The 20,375-nt window shown below is 31.5% G+C and overlaps 2 protein-coding genes across 2 annotated transcripts; one reads left to right on the top strand and one right to left on the bottom strand.

The window, feature by feature from the left end:
* Positions 1–818: 818 nt before the first annotated feature.
* LOC118041329 (auxin-responsive protein SAUR36-like) lies at positions 819–2,045 on the bottom strand. Its single transcript, XM_035048614.2, has one exon. It carries the CDS (start codon positions 1,573–1,575, stop codon positions 1,063–1,065), a length of 513 nt encoding a protein of 170 aa, XP_034904505.1. The 5' UTR covers positions 1,576–2,045; the 3' UTR covers positions 819–1,062.
* Positions 2,046–14,282: 12,237 nt separating this feature from the next.
* On the top strand, positions 14,283–19,003 carry LOC118041330 (Golgi SNAP receptor complex member 1-2). The gene is made up of 6 exons (XM_035048615.2): positions 14,283–14,559; positions 14,697–14,893; positions 16,238–16,327; positions 16,415–16,486; positions 18,521–18,650; positions 18,754–19,003. The coding sequence occupies exons 1-6, from the start codon at positions 14,418–14,420 to the stop codon at positions 18,849–18,851; spliced, it is 729 nt and encodes a 242-aa protein (XP_034904506.1). The 5' UTR covers positions 14,283–14,417; the 3' UTR covers positions 18,852–19,003.
* The last annotated feature ends 1,372 nt before the right edge of the window (positions 19,004–20,375 follow it).

Genomic DNA, 20,375 nt, shown 5'->3' with positions numbered 1-20,375 from the left:
CTGATAAGGACACCAATGGTGATTAAAGAAGGGACGGCAAATTATCTTTTTATCCCTTTTAATCAAAACTAAAGGTTTAGGTGAAATTGGAAAAAAACAAACAAATTCCTCAATCGCTGTCCAATCGTGTAGCATTTAGGCGCTTCTTTCTTACCTAAAATCTTACCCGAAAAAATTCTTTGAAAACTCTGCATAACAGAAGAATCCCTTGCATTCTTTAGCCTCCCAAACTGTAAAAAAGTATGCCATCTATGGCTGCAAAACTCACTGAAAATCAGACAATTTTTCTAAGCAATAGCAAGATTTAACTTCAATGGTAGGAACCAGAACTTCACATCTATAGACGTAAGTGAACCCATCATGCCCACCCAAGTCAAGCACGTATCACTTCATGGAGCTTTCATGCCACCCAAGTGAGTACCGTAACTTCAATGCACTGTGCCATTCTTATCCGAAGGAGAGAAGCCAAGATCTAACCTTAATAAACTATGAATAATTATTTTCCGTACAACAAAAAGTACTGAAAACACAGAACATCTAAATTCAAGTCTCCATTATTTTATAACTTTAACATGCTATGGTTTTGGTGGCAATTGGCTGGCGGCACCCATTAATTTTCACTAGGTTTCGTGTTAGAATCTCTTCCTTGAACGTGTTGTAAATAAAAGTCACTAATCATCAATAAAAGAAAATTGTTTAGGTGATCGCAATTATAAGGATTGTAATCCGTAATAATAAGGTCTTCCAATATTCTTAATTTGATGAGATTATATTATATGGTAGTATTAATAACTAATCAACTAAAATGGCAAGCATCATTCTACTATCAACATCTCTACTACTATTATTATCTTCATCATCAACTCACCTCTAACAATTTACACCTGCAAATCCATCACTAAAAAAGAAAAGAAAGAGAAAGAAAGACAAATGTAAAGCTTTGAAAAGAAAAAAAAGAAAAAGAAAGTAAACCACTACCTAAATAAAAATTCCATACATAATCATCATCTAAACAGCATTATCGTCATCATCGTCATCACTAGGGGGAAAAACCCCACTTCCTCAATAGTGGTTACGTTTCCACGTCGGCTTCCTTCCAGACCCAGCTTTAATACGGGTTTGGACACTCTCAAACTCCGAGAATCGGCAAGGAATGGTAATCCCACCTTGTTGATTAAACCCATATTCCTCTTCGGCTTCTCTTAATAACTCACCAAACAAAGGATGATTAAAATAAATCACAGGCACCAAAACTCTGTGAAAGTCGCCGTCTTTTTTACCAACGTAAACAGCCAAATGCCCTTTTGGTACAGTAACCGGTTTATCGCAAACCAGTTCATGACCCATGGGTATGTAACCCGACCCTGGTTTTGCACCGCAAAGTGATTTAGCTCCTTTCGTTAAACGACGACCCCAGTTGATGATTTTCGATATGGGCTTTGGCTTGGACCTGCATGTTGATTCTGATTGGCCTAAAAGGTTGTAACCCGGTGGGTGGATCCGGGTCCGACGGAAGATCCATGTGGAGATCCGGACTAACCGTTTGCCAATCTTGAAACCTCTTATCTTTCTCATAATTTGTTATATTAACAATACGAGAAAACAAAAAATAGGGGTGCTTTTTGAGGTTGTAAGAGGTAGAGGGGAGCTTACTTAGAGCGTGATGAGGTTCAAGAAAAGGGCCATGGGTCTGCTACGGACATGGTTAAACGAGAGAGAGTAAGACATACTTCAGAAAGAGAAGTTGGTATGTTGGACATCTCAGCTTATGCTGCAAAATGAGATTTTCATTCCAGAAAGTATCAAGTTGTGTCTATCTAAACGTTTCTTCTCAGCCCCGAGTATGAGTTCTTGCTTTACGATGCCAAGCTTGGTGGTGGTGGTGGTGGTGGTGGTGGTGGTGGTGGTCGACGGCGGTGGTGATTGTTGTGGTGATGCTAGTTATTCTTGTGTGGTGGTGGAGATGAGGAATAGAGCTTTTGGGGATATAAAGAGAAGAGGTATATAAAGGGATGCTAAAGAAGAATCTACCACTAGCAGCGGGGGGGAAAGCAATTGCTATGGGAATTTTTATTTTTGGGTAACTACAAATCTGTCCCCGCTCTTATAAAATATAACGTATCGGTCACCGACCTTCCCCTGATCTTGCCTTGGTTTAACAAGATCACCCTCCTTGTTAGTTCTATAAGGAAGTGTTGAAAGAGACACGTAAGTTTATAAACACATATTTTGATTATTTATATAGGAAATCACCGAGCAGTTTCACCAGATCAAGTGATAAGAAATATTTTTCTAGTCATATTTTTTTAAAATAAACTTTATTATAGTTTAATTAAGGTTTTTAGTTGAAGTAAAAGGAAACAAAAAAAAAAATCAAAGCCTCATACTTCATAGACAATATAAAAATTATATGACAAACAAAATCTTAAAATAAAAATCTATGTAGTAATGAATTTTAAAAATAAAAGCTTATTTTATTAAATGTCTATTTTTTTAGTCAAGTTTTAGCCCTTTACCGAGCACATTCTACAAGTTCTGTAACGGTTTCCATTAGGAAAAAAAATTAACAGTACGGACGAGTTTTAAATCAAGAAATTCGGGTGAAAATTAGCAAAATCTTAACATTGAGGACTAATTTGTTACTAAATTATACAGCAGGGACTGGTTCATTGTTATAGCTTTTCCTTCAGTTAAGTTAATTGTATGGGAATTTTAACGGGTCAAAAGGGAAGGAAAGAAGAAAGAGAAGTGGCGAGAGTTGATATTGTCGGCCACGCGATTCTGATTTCCTGGAAGATATGAAAAAATGTGTTGAAATTTAGACAGAGAAAGTCAAAGGTCGGAAAATGAACGGTCGGATGAGTATGGTTGCGGCGAGATTTACCCGAAAGTCGTTAGAAACATAAGGAAGAAAATTGTTGATTTGTTCTAGCAAAGTCATTTTAAGCCGTTTGATTGATCTGCGATTCCAGATGTTATTTTTTGATCAAATATTAGAATCGATACCAGATTTTGACCGGGGTTTTTGTTGCTTCCCAGAAATTGTTGGATTCTGCCACGTACAGTGTTGGGAATACAAGAATTAAGAGAAGTAGGTGAGAGAAAAGTTATTGTAGGGGTGGTTATGGTACTACGCGGCCCTTGATTTTATAATGCTACTCAAGTTCACGTCCAACACGCAGCAAACTCCTATGTGAATTAAATTAGATTATGCGTTTTATGTAGTATATGATATTTTTAAAAATATTTTTGATTATAAATATATTAAAATATATATTTTTTATTTTTTTATATCAGTATATTAAAATTATTAAAAATACTAAAAATATTAATTTAAGTTTTTTAAAGATAAATATACTTTTGAAAAGCACCCAATTGTATATTATGTAGGCACAAATTATTAGATTGAAAAAAATAGATTTATTATTGTGGATAATATAAAAACTATATTAATTTGATTTATTTAGTTGAGAAAAATTAATATATAATAATAATAATAATAATAATAATAATAATATTATTATTATTATTATTATTATTATTATTATTATATGAAAGCATTATTGAAAATATCACCAAGTCTTGGAGACGTAATTAATAAAATAAGCTCGTCATTCGTCTCTTTAAATCCTTTTCAACTTTTGTATTGGGGTAATTTCATTTCGAGTTGTCTAGCATGACAGTCAAATAATATTACAATCAATTAACTTATTTATTTTTCTCGTTTGGGCTCTCTACTTTTCTTTTCGTATGAGAAAAGACTATCGAGTCCAAAAATAAATGAAGAATATGGAAATTAAGAGGTTAGAGTAACATTCCTATTTCGAGGGAGCCATTATATACCGTATGTAATGTTCTAACATTTTTTTTTAATTTTCCCTCTCTCTCTCAGCAGCAATAAATAGAACTCATTTCTTGGATTAAACCTAATTACACCGTTCAGTCTCATTCATACCCGTCATTTATCTCCCTTTCTCTGGTAATATTTATTGGTTGGGAATGTAAGAACAAAAGCTAATGCTAATGAGATATTTTAGAGTAATTAATGATTGTTTTTTAAAATATTTTTTATTTAAAAATATATTTTTATTTTTTAAAAATAAAATTTTACATTAATATGTTAAAACGATAAAAAAAACATAAAACAATTAATATATATATATTTTTTTAAAATATTGCTTGGAACATAATTCCAAACTACAATAGAAAATAAAATCGTGCTTTGAACATGGAAAATTAAGAAGCCAAATCATGAAAGGAATCTATTACTTATATATTATTATTTCATTTGTATATGAATTTAATGTGTCAATCAAGTCATCATCATCTAAGAATGTCACATGGTTGGTGTACAAAGAAAAGAAAACATGAATGGTGTGTAGGTTGAAAATGGGCAAATGGTAGCCCGCGGATATTTCCAAGCCACATCCTAGTTTTAAGACTGCAATATTGTTGAGCTACATGAAGAGGTAAGGCTGTAAGGCACGCAAAAAAAAATAATGTTTTCTTTATGATTTGTTTTGTATGTGTTTTGTGAAGCAATTGTAAACCCCAAAGTTAAATTCTTTATTATCATATTTTAAACATATTATCCATATTTGCATGAATTTTTTATATATATATAAAAAACCTGATCCATCTTTTTTCGAATAAAAATCAAATAAATCACAAAATATTTATTTTGTATTGATACTAATTGCAACAAAGCAAGTAAATCTTATTGGAGGGCCAAAAAAAGGAAAATACCATTCATTCCCAACTCAAAACTTGAGCACACACAGATGGAAAAAAAATAAAGTAAAGTCTCCTTCGTTAATTTGAATCTTTCCTTAGGTGCATCATGCTCACACTCTAAGATTTGCCCGATTGAGAAAAAAATAAAATAAAATAAAAAAGAGCTTGCAGGGCAGTTGCGATAGGTTTGAAGCAAGAAAGGTCCAAAACTCCGTAGACCGTACACTGTCTTGTACTTATATTTTACCTTACACAGCAAAAATTGCTTGATGGTGATGTGGGCCATTAGCCATGGAATCTAGTGCCATGAAAAATCCAAAATGGTGGGCTCATCTGCCTGCTGGCTGCGTTTTCTGTTTAAGATTGTTTTTGAAGTTATTTTTTAAAGTAATATTTTATTGAAATAATATTAAGATAATATTTTTTATTTTTTAATATTAGCATATTAAAATAATTCTAGAACATAAAAAAATAATTAAAAATTAAGATTTTTTAAAAACACAATTCAAAACGTAAAAACAACCACAGCTTATCTGGACACATATGGCGTGGGTTGGTTTTAAAAAATGGTGGGGACTTGGCTGTCAGATAATGAGACCCGAAACTCCCAGGTCTCTTTCCATCCCCAACCAGGCTTGTTTTTTTCCAAACAATTTATGATACAAGACAAAACAGGAAAGTTCAGTTGAAAATCTAAACTGTTTTATCTCTCAAAAAGCTGGCACCGTTTTTCAAGGGCAGTCATCTTTCCAGATTTCGTTTCCCACATGAGATCTAATATGAAGTGATGTCTATCCATAAACTGTTCCAAGTCCTTTCTTTTCCTATTTCTTCAGTACTTTCTTTCCCTGAGCTGAAGTTTTTTTTTTGTCTCTCTACTACTTCGCTTTAATCAAGTAAATTAATCGCTAGTTTGGATATTTAAATTTTTAAAGTATTTTTTATTTAAAAATATGTATTTTAAAATTTATTTTTTATATAAATATATTAAAATGATATTTAAAATGTTAAATAAAATTTGAAATAAATAATTTTTTTTTCATATTTTTAAATGTAAAAACAAATAAGCTTTAATATTCTCTTTTAAATAAAAAATTTTCTTAAATAAAATTGAGTTTATTATCATGGTTTTATCTTCGTAATCATACATATACAGTACCTGTTGGGCTCATGGCAGGCTGTTTTGTATAGACACTCCGGTGAGTATCTTTGAAAGTGTTATTATGGTTATATTTTAAAATATTTTTTATTTGAAAATATATTAAAATAATATTTTTTTATTTTTTTATTTTTAATATCAACACTCAAAATAATATAAAAACATTAGAAAAATATTAATTTGAAGAAAAAAATAAAAATATTAATTAAAAAAATATATTTTTAAAACATAAAAACAAATTAAAATATAAAACTCGTCTTAAATTGAAGTTTTAGGCATGATATTTACCTCCTCAACTCATATAGGAATATCCAAATATCAGACCACGTTACAAGAAGTACAATTATCATCATCTTTCTTTGACAAGCAAAGAAATTTTTGTCTTGTAAATAGTCCCGGTCATTCTTAACAACCTTTATTTTATCAAAGCTAATTATTACTTCCTTGGTTTATTGTTTCTTGTGCTCTAAATGATGCGTGTTCTTCTGCTGCCTCCATCCTCTCATCAACGTGGGCACTTGAGATTAAAGTTCTAGTCTCCTTTCTCTAAACGCTGCCTTGGAGTAACTCTTGTTTGAAAAACTTGATATTAATGTGAATAATGTGAGAGTATATATTTCCTTGTACTTTAAGCACAAATTAAATTGAGTACGGAAACATGATCTCAAACTTTGAATAAGTGAAGTATTTCAACGGCGTGTGATACGGAAATTGACTAGTTGAGTTAATTTGAACAATCCTGATATATATTAGAGTAGAAAGTTCTCAACTTCTAATTTAGGCGTTGAAAATGTGAAGCTGCTGAAAGCATAGTATTAACTTCTAATTTGATTTCAATAATATTTATATACACGTGAGGACGATATAGTTAGATCAAATTAAGAAGAAACACATATAATACGGCCTCAAAATGATGCACAAAGCATTTTGGAACATCCAAGCTTTCTAGCCGTCCTCTTCTCCTCTTGATGGTTTCTGAATTTTCCCCTCATATGTTACTTTTTTTTTTTTTTTTTGATTTACGTGGGTGTCCGGGCCAGCTTGCTCGCACTAATTGAACACCTGCAAATCATGACATGTAAGGCACCGCGGGATTTTTAATGTTTTTTCTTAACAGATTATGTACACTTGGACTTGATTTTATATAAAAGATCACAAAGTGCGTGGTTTACAATTTTTCTATTCGAATTCCTTATGGTGTGGTTTGAATTTTGAAAAAAATAAATATAATAAAAAATATATTGAAGTAGTAGAAAATTCTGATGAGTTAATTTTAAAGCATTTTGATTTTATTTTTTACTTGGCTCGAGTTTAATATTAAACAGTATAAAAATTGTTCTTAACATGATTTAATTCACTTAACTTATTGTATTTTATTTAACTAATAACAAAATAATGAAATTAATATAAAAAAACTTCTCAAATTGAATTAACTTGATGTAATCATCTTAACCGATTCAAAAGCAATTTGTGATTGTGCAGGGAGTGGTAATAAAAAGAGAAAAATAAAAATGAGCTACTACCCAGCTTAGACAGGATCAAAATTAAACAATTCTACACTTGAACAATTCTACGCTTGTGTTATTTCTCTCTACAAACGACATCACTTGTGTGTGCGTGTTTATGCTGGAACTGGCAAGAAATAATGAAAAAAATCACGAGCATATGATCAAGATGTAATTTCTCAAGGGCTTATGTGACAAAAAGTCTTGGGATCACCGGCCAAATCACCATCCGTACAGCAACAGACATTCCGAGCTGACTCTTAAGGTACAAGAAACTAATGAACTTAGCTTTATGTTTCAAAATTGTTAATAGAAGATTTTGTTTGGCTGTACTTTATTTATTTTTTAAATAATTTTTTATGTTTAATATATGTTAATGATATTTTTTTTTATTTTTTAAAGATTATTTTTTATATTAATATATCAAAATGATTTAAAAATATTAAAAATATATTAATTTAAAAATACTAAAAAATATATTAATTTAAAATTAATAATAAAAAAAATAAAAAAATTTTTTAAAACACATAAACAAATATTCCTCGGGGGTGTGAAAATGATCTCGAAAATGTGAGGATAAACATTGCAGCGTCAGCCAATATGATCCCATTTTCCTAGTCAACTTGCTCGGAAAAGTCAGCCGCAAACTTCAACGTTGGTTGCGGACATTGAAAGCCATGTCTCACCGGTGCCGTGGGGTGCTAAAATAAATTCATTGACTATTCCAATAACGATAATAGATATTTGATTAATTAATTGCTAAAAATATTGCTTTAATAAATGTAACCTTCCTAGCCTTTTCGGCTTACATGGAGTATTTGATTTTATTTGTACGAACACGTGCACCGTACCCGCCGTTGGAGGCCTACTTGTTTTCTTTATTTCTTTTCTTTTTTTCGAAAAAAAAGCTTAATTAATTGCATAACCTAGCGTTATTTAGTTATTTTCTTGGATCATCAGCCACTGTCTGCAAATTTTATTAAGCTTCCAGTAGCTGAAGCAATATAAAATTTGAAGTTGTTGTGTGGCATGGAGCACGAGAGGAAGCATCTAGTCAACCCGAAAACCCATCATTTAGAGGTAAAAGTCATTAATTATTTTTTATGAAAGCAATAATCAGAAGTAAATGGCCAATCTATGATTTAGACGGTAAAAAATTAACTCCAGCGTTATATAAACAAACTGATACGAGAAAATTTTAACTATTTCAATAATTTTCTTACTAGAATATGTGTGTCATTGTTGAATTGCTAAGAAGCATTGTTTAAAAAAATTGGAGGATCATTATATTTACTTACACAATCCAAATTATTTTTATCCCATTTGCTTCAAGATTTTATTTTATTTTAATCAAAATCCGTGTAGTTGTTTGCTTCTTCCCCCGTGAGAGATGGAAACATCACTATTCTATATTGTTAAATGAAATCATATATATTATTAATGATAACCCGTTAGCTAATTAACACATGGTTTATCATGTCCTTGCCTCTTGTTTTGATATTAAATTAAGGAGCATCCCATATTTTTTTTCCCCGTGCATTAACCACAGTTTGGGTCTTGCTGTGGAAGTTCTTCAGCCACAGTTTGGATCGTTGGCTTGAGATTCTACCAAGTCAAGCACCCTAGCTAAAAGATGAAAAAAAATAGGATTGCATTTATTTTTTAAAGACTTGTTAAATTTTACTCCACTTTGTTTGATTGACTATCAAGCTATATAAATATTTACTAGTTTTGTTTCCTGTGCTTTGAATACATATTTCAAGATACCATTAATATATTTGTTAGTATTTTCTAAAAGAACTTAAGTAGATTTATAACATATCAAGTTTACATAGTTGAAACTCCATCCAACCAAAAAAAAAACCATAAAATAATACTATCCTAACTCTATTTTTAAAACCAATTTTTTCTTGAATTTTTTTTTTAAAATAGCCCGTGGAGAACTTTTTGATGATATCACTGGACTTGACTAGCAAGTCAACTTGAAACCTCCCAACTTAATTGTTTATCCAGCTCAAGCTTCAAATTAAAATATGTAGGAGTTTTTATAACGTAACCTAGTTAATTTGGTATATTCAAAAATAGCTCAGAAGAATCGATCAAATTGTTAGGTGATTTTAAAAAAACATCAGAATGATTTTTTTTGCATTATTTAATATTGAAAGGGAGACATATTAGATTACATCAAGTCAACTTGAGTTAACTACTATATTTAAGACTTGAGGCATGGACATGACCAGAACATGCTAAGCCAAACATGTAATTATCTCTTTCTTCTTCCTTATCTATTTGGACCTTTTTTGAACTTTGGTTCAATGAATTTCGATACTAAATTAAAGAGTTATTGGAGATTAATGGGCGGGATTTAAAAGAGATGGTGTGGGCTCGGGTGGGATAAGATTAATGATTCAATTGAAAATTATTATAAAACCAGAGACTAAATTAAATGAAGGAAGCAATAAATAAAAGTTTGGTGCGTGCAATGTAAGCATCAACATATGAGTCGAGTTGTCGAGTTTAAATGGTGTGTGTGGCATCCTACAACATTGAACAACCTCGTCCTTGGCGTGAATGAAATCTTCTTGATTAATTAGGCCTTCCTCCCAAGGTGGAGCATGATCGCTAACTCATCGTAATGTGGCTTCAATAACTATTTTTTCCTCCTTTTCCTTCCATTGGATTCAACACAATATAATAAAATAAAATAGAATACATGGACATAAAAAAAGATTTTTTTTAGCACAACGTGAGTCCACAATGCTAATTGGTGTGCATAGACGGTTGATGTAATAGTGAATTAGCTAGGCACTTTAGTTTTCTTAATAATAATAGTGTGCTATATAATCAAGTAGAATATGATTAAATGATAAATTTTCAAGCTAGTGTATACATTGGCTCTCTACAGAATGAGCCATTTTGATTTATACTCCGTGGACTATAAGGTGAATTAATGAAACTTAATAAAATGGGTGTAAATCCAATAGTTCAGTTATTGAAATCAAAAGAAAAAAAAGAGTTATCAAAATGATTCATATTTCAAGAGGTCTTTGTGTGAACTAGCTAAAAATTTATTTACAGTGTGTTTAGCACACTAGATTAGTGTTCTGTAGCCCAATCAATTTTTTTTAATATAAAAAAATATTTAGATATTGCTAACACGTTTTTTAATAGAAATTTTTTAAAATTATGTAAAGGTTGATTTGACGTGATCCGGTCAATTTGACAAGTATAAAAATAAAATGGATGACTGATAAAAAATCAATTTGAATAATAAAAAAAAATCAACAATACGTGTTTCTTAAATATTAAGATGATAACATATTGATTTAATTCGAGTTAACTTGAGTTAGTTTATCAATTTCATGACCCATATTATAAAATAAGGATATCCCTATATATAGAAAGCAAATTAAATCAAATTATGAACCTTAATTAGCAATCAACACAATATTTAAGAATGAAATTAAAAAAAATCAATTAAAAAAGATATAAAAACAACCTGAGTCAACCCGTCAAACACATGATCTTAGTCATCAAACAAGAATAACCTCATAAAAAGTAAATTAAAATAAATTAAGAAGTATAATTCTCAATGAACCTAATGTTGAATGATGAAATTGAAAAATAAAAGTTAAATTAAAAAAGGAACCGGGTCAACCGGGTTAATCTGTCAATTCCGTGACCGGTCATGAAACTTGGATAGCCTATAGAAAGTAAATCAAAGTAATTATGTACCCCAATTCCAAATCAATACAATATTTAAGGATGAAATTAAGAAAAAAATTAATTAAAAAAATATGATTCAACTCAAGTAATTGACCAAACTCGTGACCTGTGTTATTAGATTAGAATAATCTCATAAAAAATAAACTGAAACAAATTATAAAATCTAATTTTCAATTAAAACAATGTGAAACAATGAAATTAAAAAAACAACCCAAAAAAACGATCAGAGTCAACCGGGTTAACCCATCAAATCCACAATCCGGGTCATGAGACTGTAATAATCTCATAGAAAGTAAACCAAACAAATTATAAAATTTAATTTTCAATCAACCAAATATTAAAAATAAAATTAAATAAAAAATCAATTAAAAAAAGATAAAAAAAAAAACTCGAGTTAATCTAAAGTCATGATACTGAGATAACCTAATAGAAAATCATATAAAAACATTATAAAACTTAATCCCAGTGAACTATTGTTAAAAAATATATATATTGAAAACTAAAAAATAAAACATTAAACTAAAAAAAAACGAGGAAAACAAAATCAATGCTGCCTTGTTATAATATCGTTATTTTTTGGGTTTATGTAGTCTTCTCTCGCATTAAGTATTTAATATAATGTTGATAATATTACTTAATCCTTAATGTTTTACTGTGGGCATGTGCTAGAAAGATTGTCGGCTTATGCTAAATTGTCACAAGTGCTGAGCAGGTTTTCCTGAGTTCTGCCTAATTAACATTTTGGGTCAACCTTTATTGCTTTCATTGTGGTTTTCAATTGAATATGTTTTGCCCCTGAAAACAAGAAGGTTAGTACATTGATTTGATGATTGATATCTATGCAATTAACCTTAATTTTTTAATGAAAGCATATATGATTAATCTTCTTGTTCGGGTATTTTTTGCCCGCCACGAATATATTAAACAAATAAATGTATTAGAAAATACAAGGCGGCAAACAAATCTTCGTATGTCTATGATACTTCAGGACACTTTATGTCTATTATGGTGAGGTATGATTTTTTTTTTTTTTTTTAAGGAAAACGATGCTTATAACGGAAAAATACCATGTGATTTAACCTAATTAATTAAATTTTACGATTACTTCAAGCGCATTTTGTGAGAAAACGAGAGTTTTTCCAGCATAAGAAAGGGGAAGTTTCAGTCGGTAAAGGCATCAAAGGAACTAATTCAACTTTTACTCGAAACATGTCGTTTTGCATAGAAATTAAATTCATGCAGTGCAATCTTCTAGCTATAGTGTATGAAAAACTATTACACAATCAACTTGAATAACCTTAACATGTCCAACTGTGCATTTTAATTTAAATATAACGAATAATCAAATTATCTCTAGAATTGTTTGTTCTCCGAAATTCACAAGTTAAGAATAGACAAGCAAGAAGAATATTTACTTTATAATTATGCAAACATATAAAATATGGTAATTATTTCAAAAATCTAGCACGTGTATTAAGTAAATATATAAACTTGCAAAAAATATAAGAAAAATAATTCTACCATGCCAACTTTGCAAAAAATATAAAAAAAATAATTCTACCATGCCAAACTAATCAAGTATTTAAATTATACTTATACAAAACTAGTTTAGAGTACTTTCTTGTTGAAATTATTAGAAGATAACAAATCTGGAATAATAATACTTATCTCTACATAGACCAAACCTAAGCTTCAAAATAAAAAGAAAGAATTAAATAACAAGTCTTTTAAAAAATCAACAACATGGAGAGAAAAAAGAACTTAAAAAAATTCTTCAATTATTTATCACCCATCCAAAACATCTATTTATAGGACTTGAAAACTAAAATATTAACATTCATAGTTCATGAATCTTCATATTTATGAATGTCCATAATTCATGAAAGAATTCATGAATGTTTATAGTTTATGATTTACTTATAATAAAATTCATTCTCATTATCTAATTAATATATTGGTTTATGTACAAAAATATTTTATGGATTAAAAATAATTACGAACAAACATGAATTTAATATAAAATGTTTTTTTTATTAACCAAACTCAAACCCAAACTCTTGAGCCCATAGACTCATTATCCAATTCACAAAGCTATTTTAGATTTGAAATTTTATTATCCAAAAGTTTTTACATTCATCTTTAATTGGATTTTTAAATAATATTAATATTTCATGTTAAAGTAATCATGTTTAATAACAAAATTCATTATGATTTTAACCTTAAATGTGAGTAAACCTCACATATAATTTAACTTTAAAATACCCACTATATATCTTATAAACCAATTCTAACATTATTTCACACAGTTATAATTTCATAATTTCTTCTTAATCAAAATTGAAGTTAAATAAACAGTTAAAAGTTGAGGTTGTGACATTACTTAGTAAGTAGTGTGGATATGGTTTTTGATTTTTGTTCCACTTATATTATCTGTGGTTAGAAAAACAATTAGGAAAAAATTAGTCATGGAGGAAAGTAGAAGGAATCAAAAGGCTAGAAATTTCTTATTACGGATGAAAATAGATACTAAAAGGTCAAGTCCTGTATTATTCATGTCCGAATTCAAATAATTACCCAAATTCAATTCAAATCCAAACATGTATGAATTTTTGAAAATTAAATCTAATCTTATCAGGTTTCATGGAATATTCATAACTTGAATTTAACTCAAATCTGGAACTTTAATGCTATAATTATAACTATTTATTATGTAATTAGTTTGATATACATATAATATTTTTCAAATTTATTTATTTATTTTAATTTGAATTTGAATTCAAATCGGGTTTCGTGCTGACTTTTTGCCTTCAAATAAACTGAAACTTGACCGGGTGTCCATGTGAAATCGCCACCCCAATTTCTCATTCATAATTGAGAGATGCGATTGCTAGGTCGAGCTTAGAGGGAGGGATCCTTCAAGGGCAGGCTTTCTCCGAGCTGGTTCAGTGAATTATTGGCCACTATGTATTGGCCCAATTATTTCAAGCCCATCAAAACCTTAAGCTTTCCTTCGAGGTCTGGCTTTCTCCAATCTGGCTCAGTGAATTAAAAGGCATTATTTTGTGGGCCTATAATTGCAAGCCCATCAAAACTTTACATTAAGGCCCAGTAAGAAATTGACAGTATGATCTCCTTTCCCTCTGCGAGTGCCAGTGGGGATGATAAAAGCTTACAGAAGGAGAAAAAAATAAATAGACCGCTACCAATCAAATCAAACAAGAGACTGTAAATAACTGTTGTATCGTTAGCTCACGAAACAAAAGAAATAGCAAGTATTAGGATCTAGATCCAAAATGACGGATACAAATCTGGAGTTACAAGAATCCGGTTGGGAGGAACTAAGAAGAGAAGCAAGAAAGATCGAAGGAGATCTCGATGTTAAACTCTCTTCTTATGCTAAACTTGGCTCTCGATTCACTCAAGGGGGAGGAGGAGGTTTGGATTCACTTTTAATTTGTTTTTTTTCCTTCTTAATTTCCAAGTGTAATAATGTGGTAATTGTTTCTTGGAAATTCAATAATTTTTAGTCATTAGTGGATTATCGGTGTTGATTGTTATGGAGTGTGATTTAGGTTATGTCGATACTGGTTCGCCAACAGTTGGATCCAGTAGGTCATGGAAATCAATGGAAATGGAAATTCAATCGTCACTTGAGAAGTTACTTGATATAAATGATGCTATGAGTAGATGTGCTGCGTCTGCAGCCCCAGCCACTTCAGTTACTCAAAAGCTAGCAAGGCATAGAGATATCCTTCATGATTTTACGCAGGTTTGATTTTTTTTTTGGGTAAAATTGGTAATGAGTGCTTAGGAAAGTTTTGTTGTATCGTATGTGATGCGTGTATTGGCAGCAATGCGGATGGGAAATCTGATAATGGATTTTTGTTTTTAGATTAATGTGGCTTCGTTCCAATTTGAAAAATTAGGAAATGTGGCTTTATTAATATGGGAGGAGTATAGAGTGGAGAAAAAAAATACAAATTACAAACTGAGTATAAGAACCTTATCCGGAATGTGGAAATGTTGGTGTCGACATTTTAATCTTTTGTCGTGGGAAGACAGTTGATTTGATTGTTAATGTCATTGTGTTTAATTTCCATCATATTGTCGTGATTGCGGGCATAATCGGTTTCAGTTCTTTCCTTCTTTCTTTGTTTTTTGTGTTTTTTTATTGGTTGATTATATGATTCACACTCTGTTTTTCTTTTCCTTAATTTTTTGTTGCATTTTTTTATTGGTTGATTATATGATTCATGCTCTGTTTTTGGGACTCAATTGCTAGTTCCGCACCTTAAACAGTGTGAAAAAAATGCATCAGTAACAAGTTAGTTTTTCTTGTGGTGCTCAATCAAATTTTCAAAGGGTAATTTGAATTCAACAGTATGCATCTGATCTCATAGAAAGTTTCTTCTATGAGATGTCAAGAATCCAGCTGGTTTTTTTCAAAACCATCAAATTCCAAAAGATTTTCTTGCATCTGCAAGTGGAATCTCATTTTGAGTCTGATGTCATTTTAAAATTAAGAGTGTTCCATTTAAAAATATTCATGCTTGAGTGCTGCTTGTCTTGAGCAATGAAGTAAGCGAGAGAAGGTTTAGGAGCCTAACTTATATACATGTGATACTGATGCACACAATCACTGTTTTCAGTGAGTTCCATCTTCTCTGGTCTCATTCCCATCGGCGTCTAAGTTCAACTCAAGTTCTTATTCAAAATTTCTCTTTCTAGTCGGCAGTGGCAGCATTATTTTTGCAGCTTCTCGGTTTATGATTGATAGCAAAGCCCATGATAGCACTTCAAAGATTAGTGGAGAGGGGAGAAGAAAAAGGAAAAAAATTCTATACAGAATTGGTCCTAAATTATTTTTTTTCATATCATTGTATATGTTCCGCTAAACAAATTAGCAGATTAGTTAGATGCTAAAACTATAGCATATTAGGAATTTTCATACAGCTTTTATTTCAAACAGTTTCCCCCCTTTAGGACTGCATCTCATTGTATTATATTCCTAATCATTTGATTTCATTGTGGACATGACATCTATTCTCTTGAGCTAAGAAATCGTATTTTATTGGTTTCTGTCTCATTGATCAAATAAAATTTGTTACTTTAGGAGTTTAGACGAATCAAGGGAAACATAAACTCTATGAGGGAACATTCAGAGCTTCTGAGTTCTGTCAGAGACGATATTAGTGAGTACAAGGTGGGTATCATTTGAACTCTTAAAACTGCTGTATGTTCTCATGTTTTTGTTTCTCAAAATTGAGGTTTGTTTTCTGTGTACTTACAGGCATCTGGTAGTATGTCCCCGAGAGTGCAGTTACTACGAGAAAGAGCTGCCATCCATGGAAGCATATCTCATGTAAGACTTTCTCGCTTTCTTTTGGCCATATCCATGTCAGATTCTTTAGATTAATATTTCTCCTTGCACATTTCTTGCCATGCATGTTGATGGAAAAATAAATAAGGATGCTGGGATGGACAACTGGCAATATTGAACTGGATGGAGTTAAATAATAAGTTTTATTAGATAAGAGGTAGAGACTGAAGAAAATATGGATGGGATGAATAAAAATCATTGACTAGTTCTGGTAGCGAAAAATGGCAGAAAATGAATGTAATTGGGTGTAAATAGAGGGAGTGTTTTTTTTCCCCTGATGCACACCAGTTTTACTTATCTGTCACTAGACCCATAAGTCTAACCACCACCACCTCCACTGTTCCACCTTTAATTGGGTTTGAACCTTGAACCTCTACAGCTTTACTCACTTGCACTCTGTGAAGTGGGAGGTACATCACCCAGCTAAAAAGCTTGGTTTATGAACAGTGTAAGTTTAATGCATTTAGATTTCTAGTTTACCATCAATGCGTCAGGCAAGGGTGGATTTTTGGGGGATTGAAAATAGGTGGAAGGGAAATATGCTGAGGAATTTGGTTTTCCACCCTATGGATCACCAGCAGAACAAGGAACCAAGGAATGGAATGTGGAAAGAAATTTTCTTTCCATGCCTACCACTTTCAATCTCTCTTAGTTGGAGAGAAAGACTTAACATTAAACATACTTGTATACTTTCCCTTCATTAGCTAGTGTTTCTCTATCCCTACACAATCCAACTTCTAATTCTACAAGCCACCTGTCCATCCTCTCCTTCAGTTTATCTCTTCAAATTCCTCTTCTTTGATATGTGGTATTGCCATAACTTTGTTATATACTCATGTTGGCCCACTGTCCAACATCATAGAAATGGATATTGATGTATTAAATCTATCTTTACATTCCTGTAGAACTTTGCGATATCAAATGTCAAAGATGCTGTGTCCAAACTATGGTTTATTTGATTAGCAAATCTTATGTCCAAATAAATGGAGACAAAAATGAAAGGGAAGTTGATTACTAGTTAGAAGTTAAACTTCAATAAATAAGGCGATGAGCATAATTGCAACTTTGCATTCATAATTTTCATTCCACCTCTTGTTTATGTTTTCAAATAAAACAAAAACTTCCATTTTCATTCCTCTCCTTTTTCACGTTTCCCAAACATATGGACTGAATATAATATTCCCTTCTTGTACTTTCATTCCTCCCATGGTCCCATTTTCTTTTCTCACAACTTTTTAGTCCCAAACATAGCATCAGTTACCCACTAAAGAGCAGATGTCAATATTATGTTCATAGTATCTATTTTCTGATGCCTGCCTCCTAAACAAAGGGCTCGATGTCATGGAACAATTTAATTAAATGTTGACTTAACATGGTTTAGAAAGATAAGTTGCGTTTGTACATTTTACATTTGGCTGTGAACTAGGTGTGTGGCCTCCTTCTATCCCTTTCACTGATCTCAATTAGTAGGCATAAAGATAGCTACAATCATTAGTGACTTTACCAGATATTTATTTAAAAGCACTGCACCGAATTTTCTGGTTATTTATTCTGGTTATTTACCACTGAAAAACTTTCTACCGGAAATAGCTGTTTTTGTACTTTTTAGGTTTCCACTTGTCTGAATTATCAGTTGTCATACAACGCATTGTGCTGATCAGGAAATCCATGTTCTTTTCCTTGTGTCATGTATAGAATCAAGTTGCAATGACACAGAGCTACCTCAAAGTGGTCCTTATAGAGAACCCTGTTATATTGGCTAATTAAAAGTGAAGTCATACAGCCTATAAATGTTGCACGTGATGAGTTGACTGACTTTGTCCTATGCAAAAGTGGTAATCTTGAAACACCAAGTTGTATCTGTAGTTTATCTCACATGATTTACTTTTGAATTCTGAAGCCCCCCTCAGTAACCATTCAATTAATGGCATTATGGTATAAGCTGTGGACTTCCTTTGTCAGCAATTGCTTCTCTGATCTTTAGTCAATTGACAATGCTGGTTCACGTCTGTGCAGATTGATGATGTCATAAATCAAGCTCAAACGACAAGGGCCGTTTTGGGTTCTCAAAGGGCTTTTTTTGGAGATGTTCAGGGGAAAGTCAAGCTTCTAGGAGACAAGTTTCCAATTATCCGTGGCCTTCTTGGTACCATACAATAGCCATTTGTATTATAAACACTTATTTTCTGATATTCAGCAACATTCTTCAGTTGCATAACCATTTATTTTTTCTTCTTCTGTTTTCAAAGGTTCTATCAGGAGGAGACGATCAAGAGACACTCTCATTCTGTCCGCTGTTATTGCTGCTTGTACGTTGTTTCTTATTATCTACTGGCTCTCAAAATAACAGATGCTATTTATTGTTACAAAATTTACAAAACGATGATGCTCTTCCAAAGCAATTTTGCTTCTGTAATATGTTATTAGGATGGATGAAGTTTTGTATGCATCCATGTGGTGCCATTACGCCAGAAGTATATCATTTTGTTTTATATGGGATTTGCTATTCCAAATACATGGCTGGATGTACCACTGTACAGATGAACAGCCACACAAGGATCTAGATATCAGCAAAAGAAAGAAAACGAGGGTCTCAACATGTCTCGTTGCTGCATAGGAACTACCTGTCAGCTTGATGACTCCTTTTCATGCCTTAACGCATCAGTGTCTCTTCTGGTGCAGCTTTTAGCCTTGCTTGGATTACCTCAAACCTTTGCTGCACGGAGTGTTTGCATGTGCAATGACACTGTTTTTCCAACTCATCAACCTCACATTGAATGCACATAAATTTTGCCCGAGGGCGCATGTGAGTGCCGGACACTTCTCTTGTTGTCTTCATTTCTTGACATGGAATTGTCCATTATGTCCTTGTTTGCTCAAGTCTCAATGTAGGAATGACCATGGAGGCAGAAGATGTATCCTTCATCTTCGCTTTCACGAGGCTTCTTAACTTCCATACCTCCCTCTATTTTGTCCAAGTTAATTTTTACCCTCGAAAGATCAAAGCGAACACCTGAAAAAATAGAAACTCAAAAAATCCTGAGTAAAACGGATTAAGCACTGAAAAAAAGAAAATAAAGATCACAAAAAATACCAAAACAAACCAAGCAATATGAAACCCAAAACATACTTAAATTTAGTTGAAACAAAGACATATAGATATTAAAAATCATGATCAATAATCTAGTATCAATTTACTTCAATTATCACTTAAACATTATGATTTTATCAAAATGAATTTTAGTTTAAAACTAAAATCTCAAGATTAAAAACTATTTAAACACGTTATTAATGAGAATAAACACTAGATTATTAATTGATTATGTATAAAAAAGGGTTTTGTGCAAAGAAATAAACCAAAATTGATTCAAATCTAGGGGTTACGACAATGTTCTTTTCAAGAGCACAAATAACATTGCTTAGAAATCTAAAAGAATGCCCAGCCAAGGCAGCCATTGCCAAGCCCAAAAATGGATATTTTTGGCTTCTAAAACATGTTTTTTTTATCCCAACAAGTCACAATACCATACACAAATATGTTTGAACCAAAAACTACAAAAAAAAAAACATCAAAGCATCAAAATCAAGTATGAGGTACTAAATATAAAAAAAACTATCAACTTAAAACAACTTATATATTCAGACAACATGGATTTAAGACTGATTCTCTAAACCCATTTTGTTCATGAACAGGTCTAATAAATCCAAGGTAAACACTCTTACTTTAACATGTATAGCTCAAGCTAAACAAAACTTAAAACAACATCGTATATCAAAAACAAACTTAAACAACGACTTTAATGTGTCAAAAACATCAACAAAACTACAAAAGAGCCTTATTAAATAAAAAACAAATACAGCAACAAAGATG

Source organism: Populus alba, chromosome 14 (assembly GCF_005239225.2).
Source record: "Populus alba chromosome 14, ASM523922v2, whole genome shotgun sequence".
Taxonomy (NCBI): Eukaryota; Viridiplantae; Streptophyta; class Magnoliopsida; order Malpighiales; family Salicaceae; genus Populus; species Populus alba.
This window is presented reverse-complemented; position numbering and strand designations above follow the sequence as displayed.

Bases quoted from the DNA above. Each gene is read 5' to 3' on its own strand.
- LOC118041329 (XM_035048614.2), bottom strand. From the start codon at position 1,575: ATGAGAAAGATAAGAGGTTTCAAGATTGGCAAACGGTTAGTCCGGATC.
- LOC118041330 (XM_035048615.2), top strand. From the start codon at position 14,418: ATGACGGATACAAATCTGGAGTTACAAGAATCCGGTTGGGAGGAACTA. The intron at 14,560-14,696 runs GTTTGGATTCAC...AGTGTGATTTAG, and splicing joins CACTCAAGGGGGAGGAGGAG to GTTATGTCGATACTGGTTCG. The intron at 14,894-16,237 runs GTTTGATTTTTT...TTGTTACTTTAG, and splicing joins TCCTTCATGATTTTACGCAG to GAGTTTAGACGAATCAAGGG.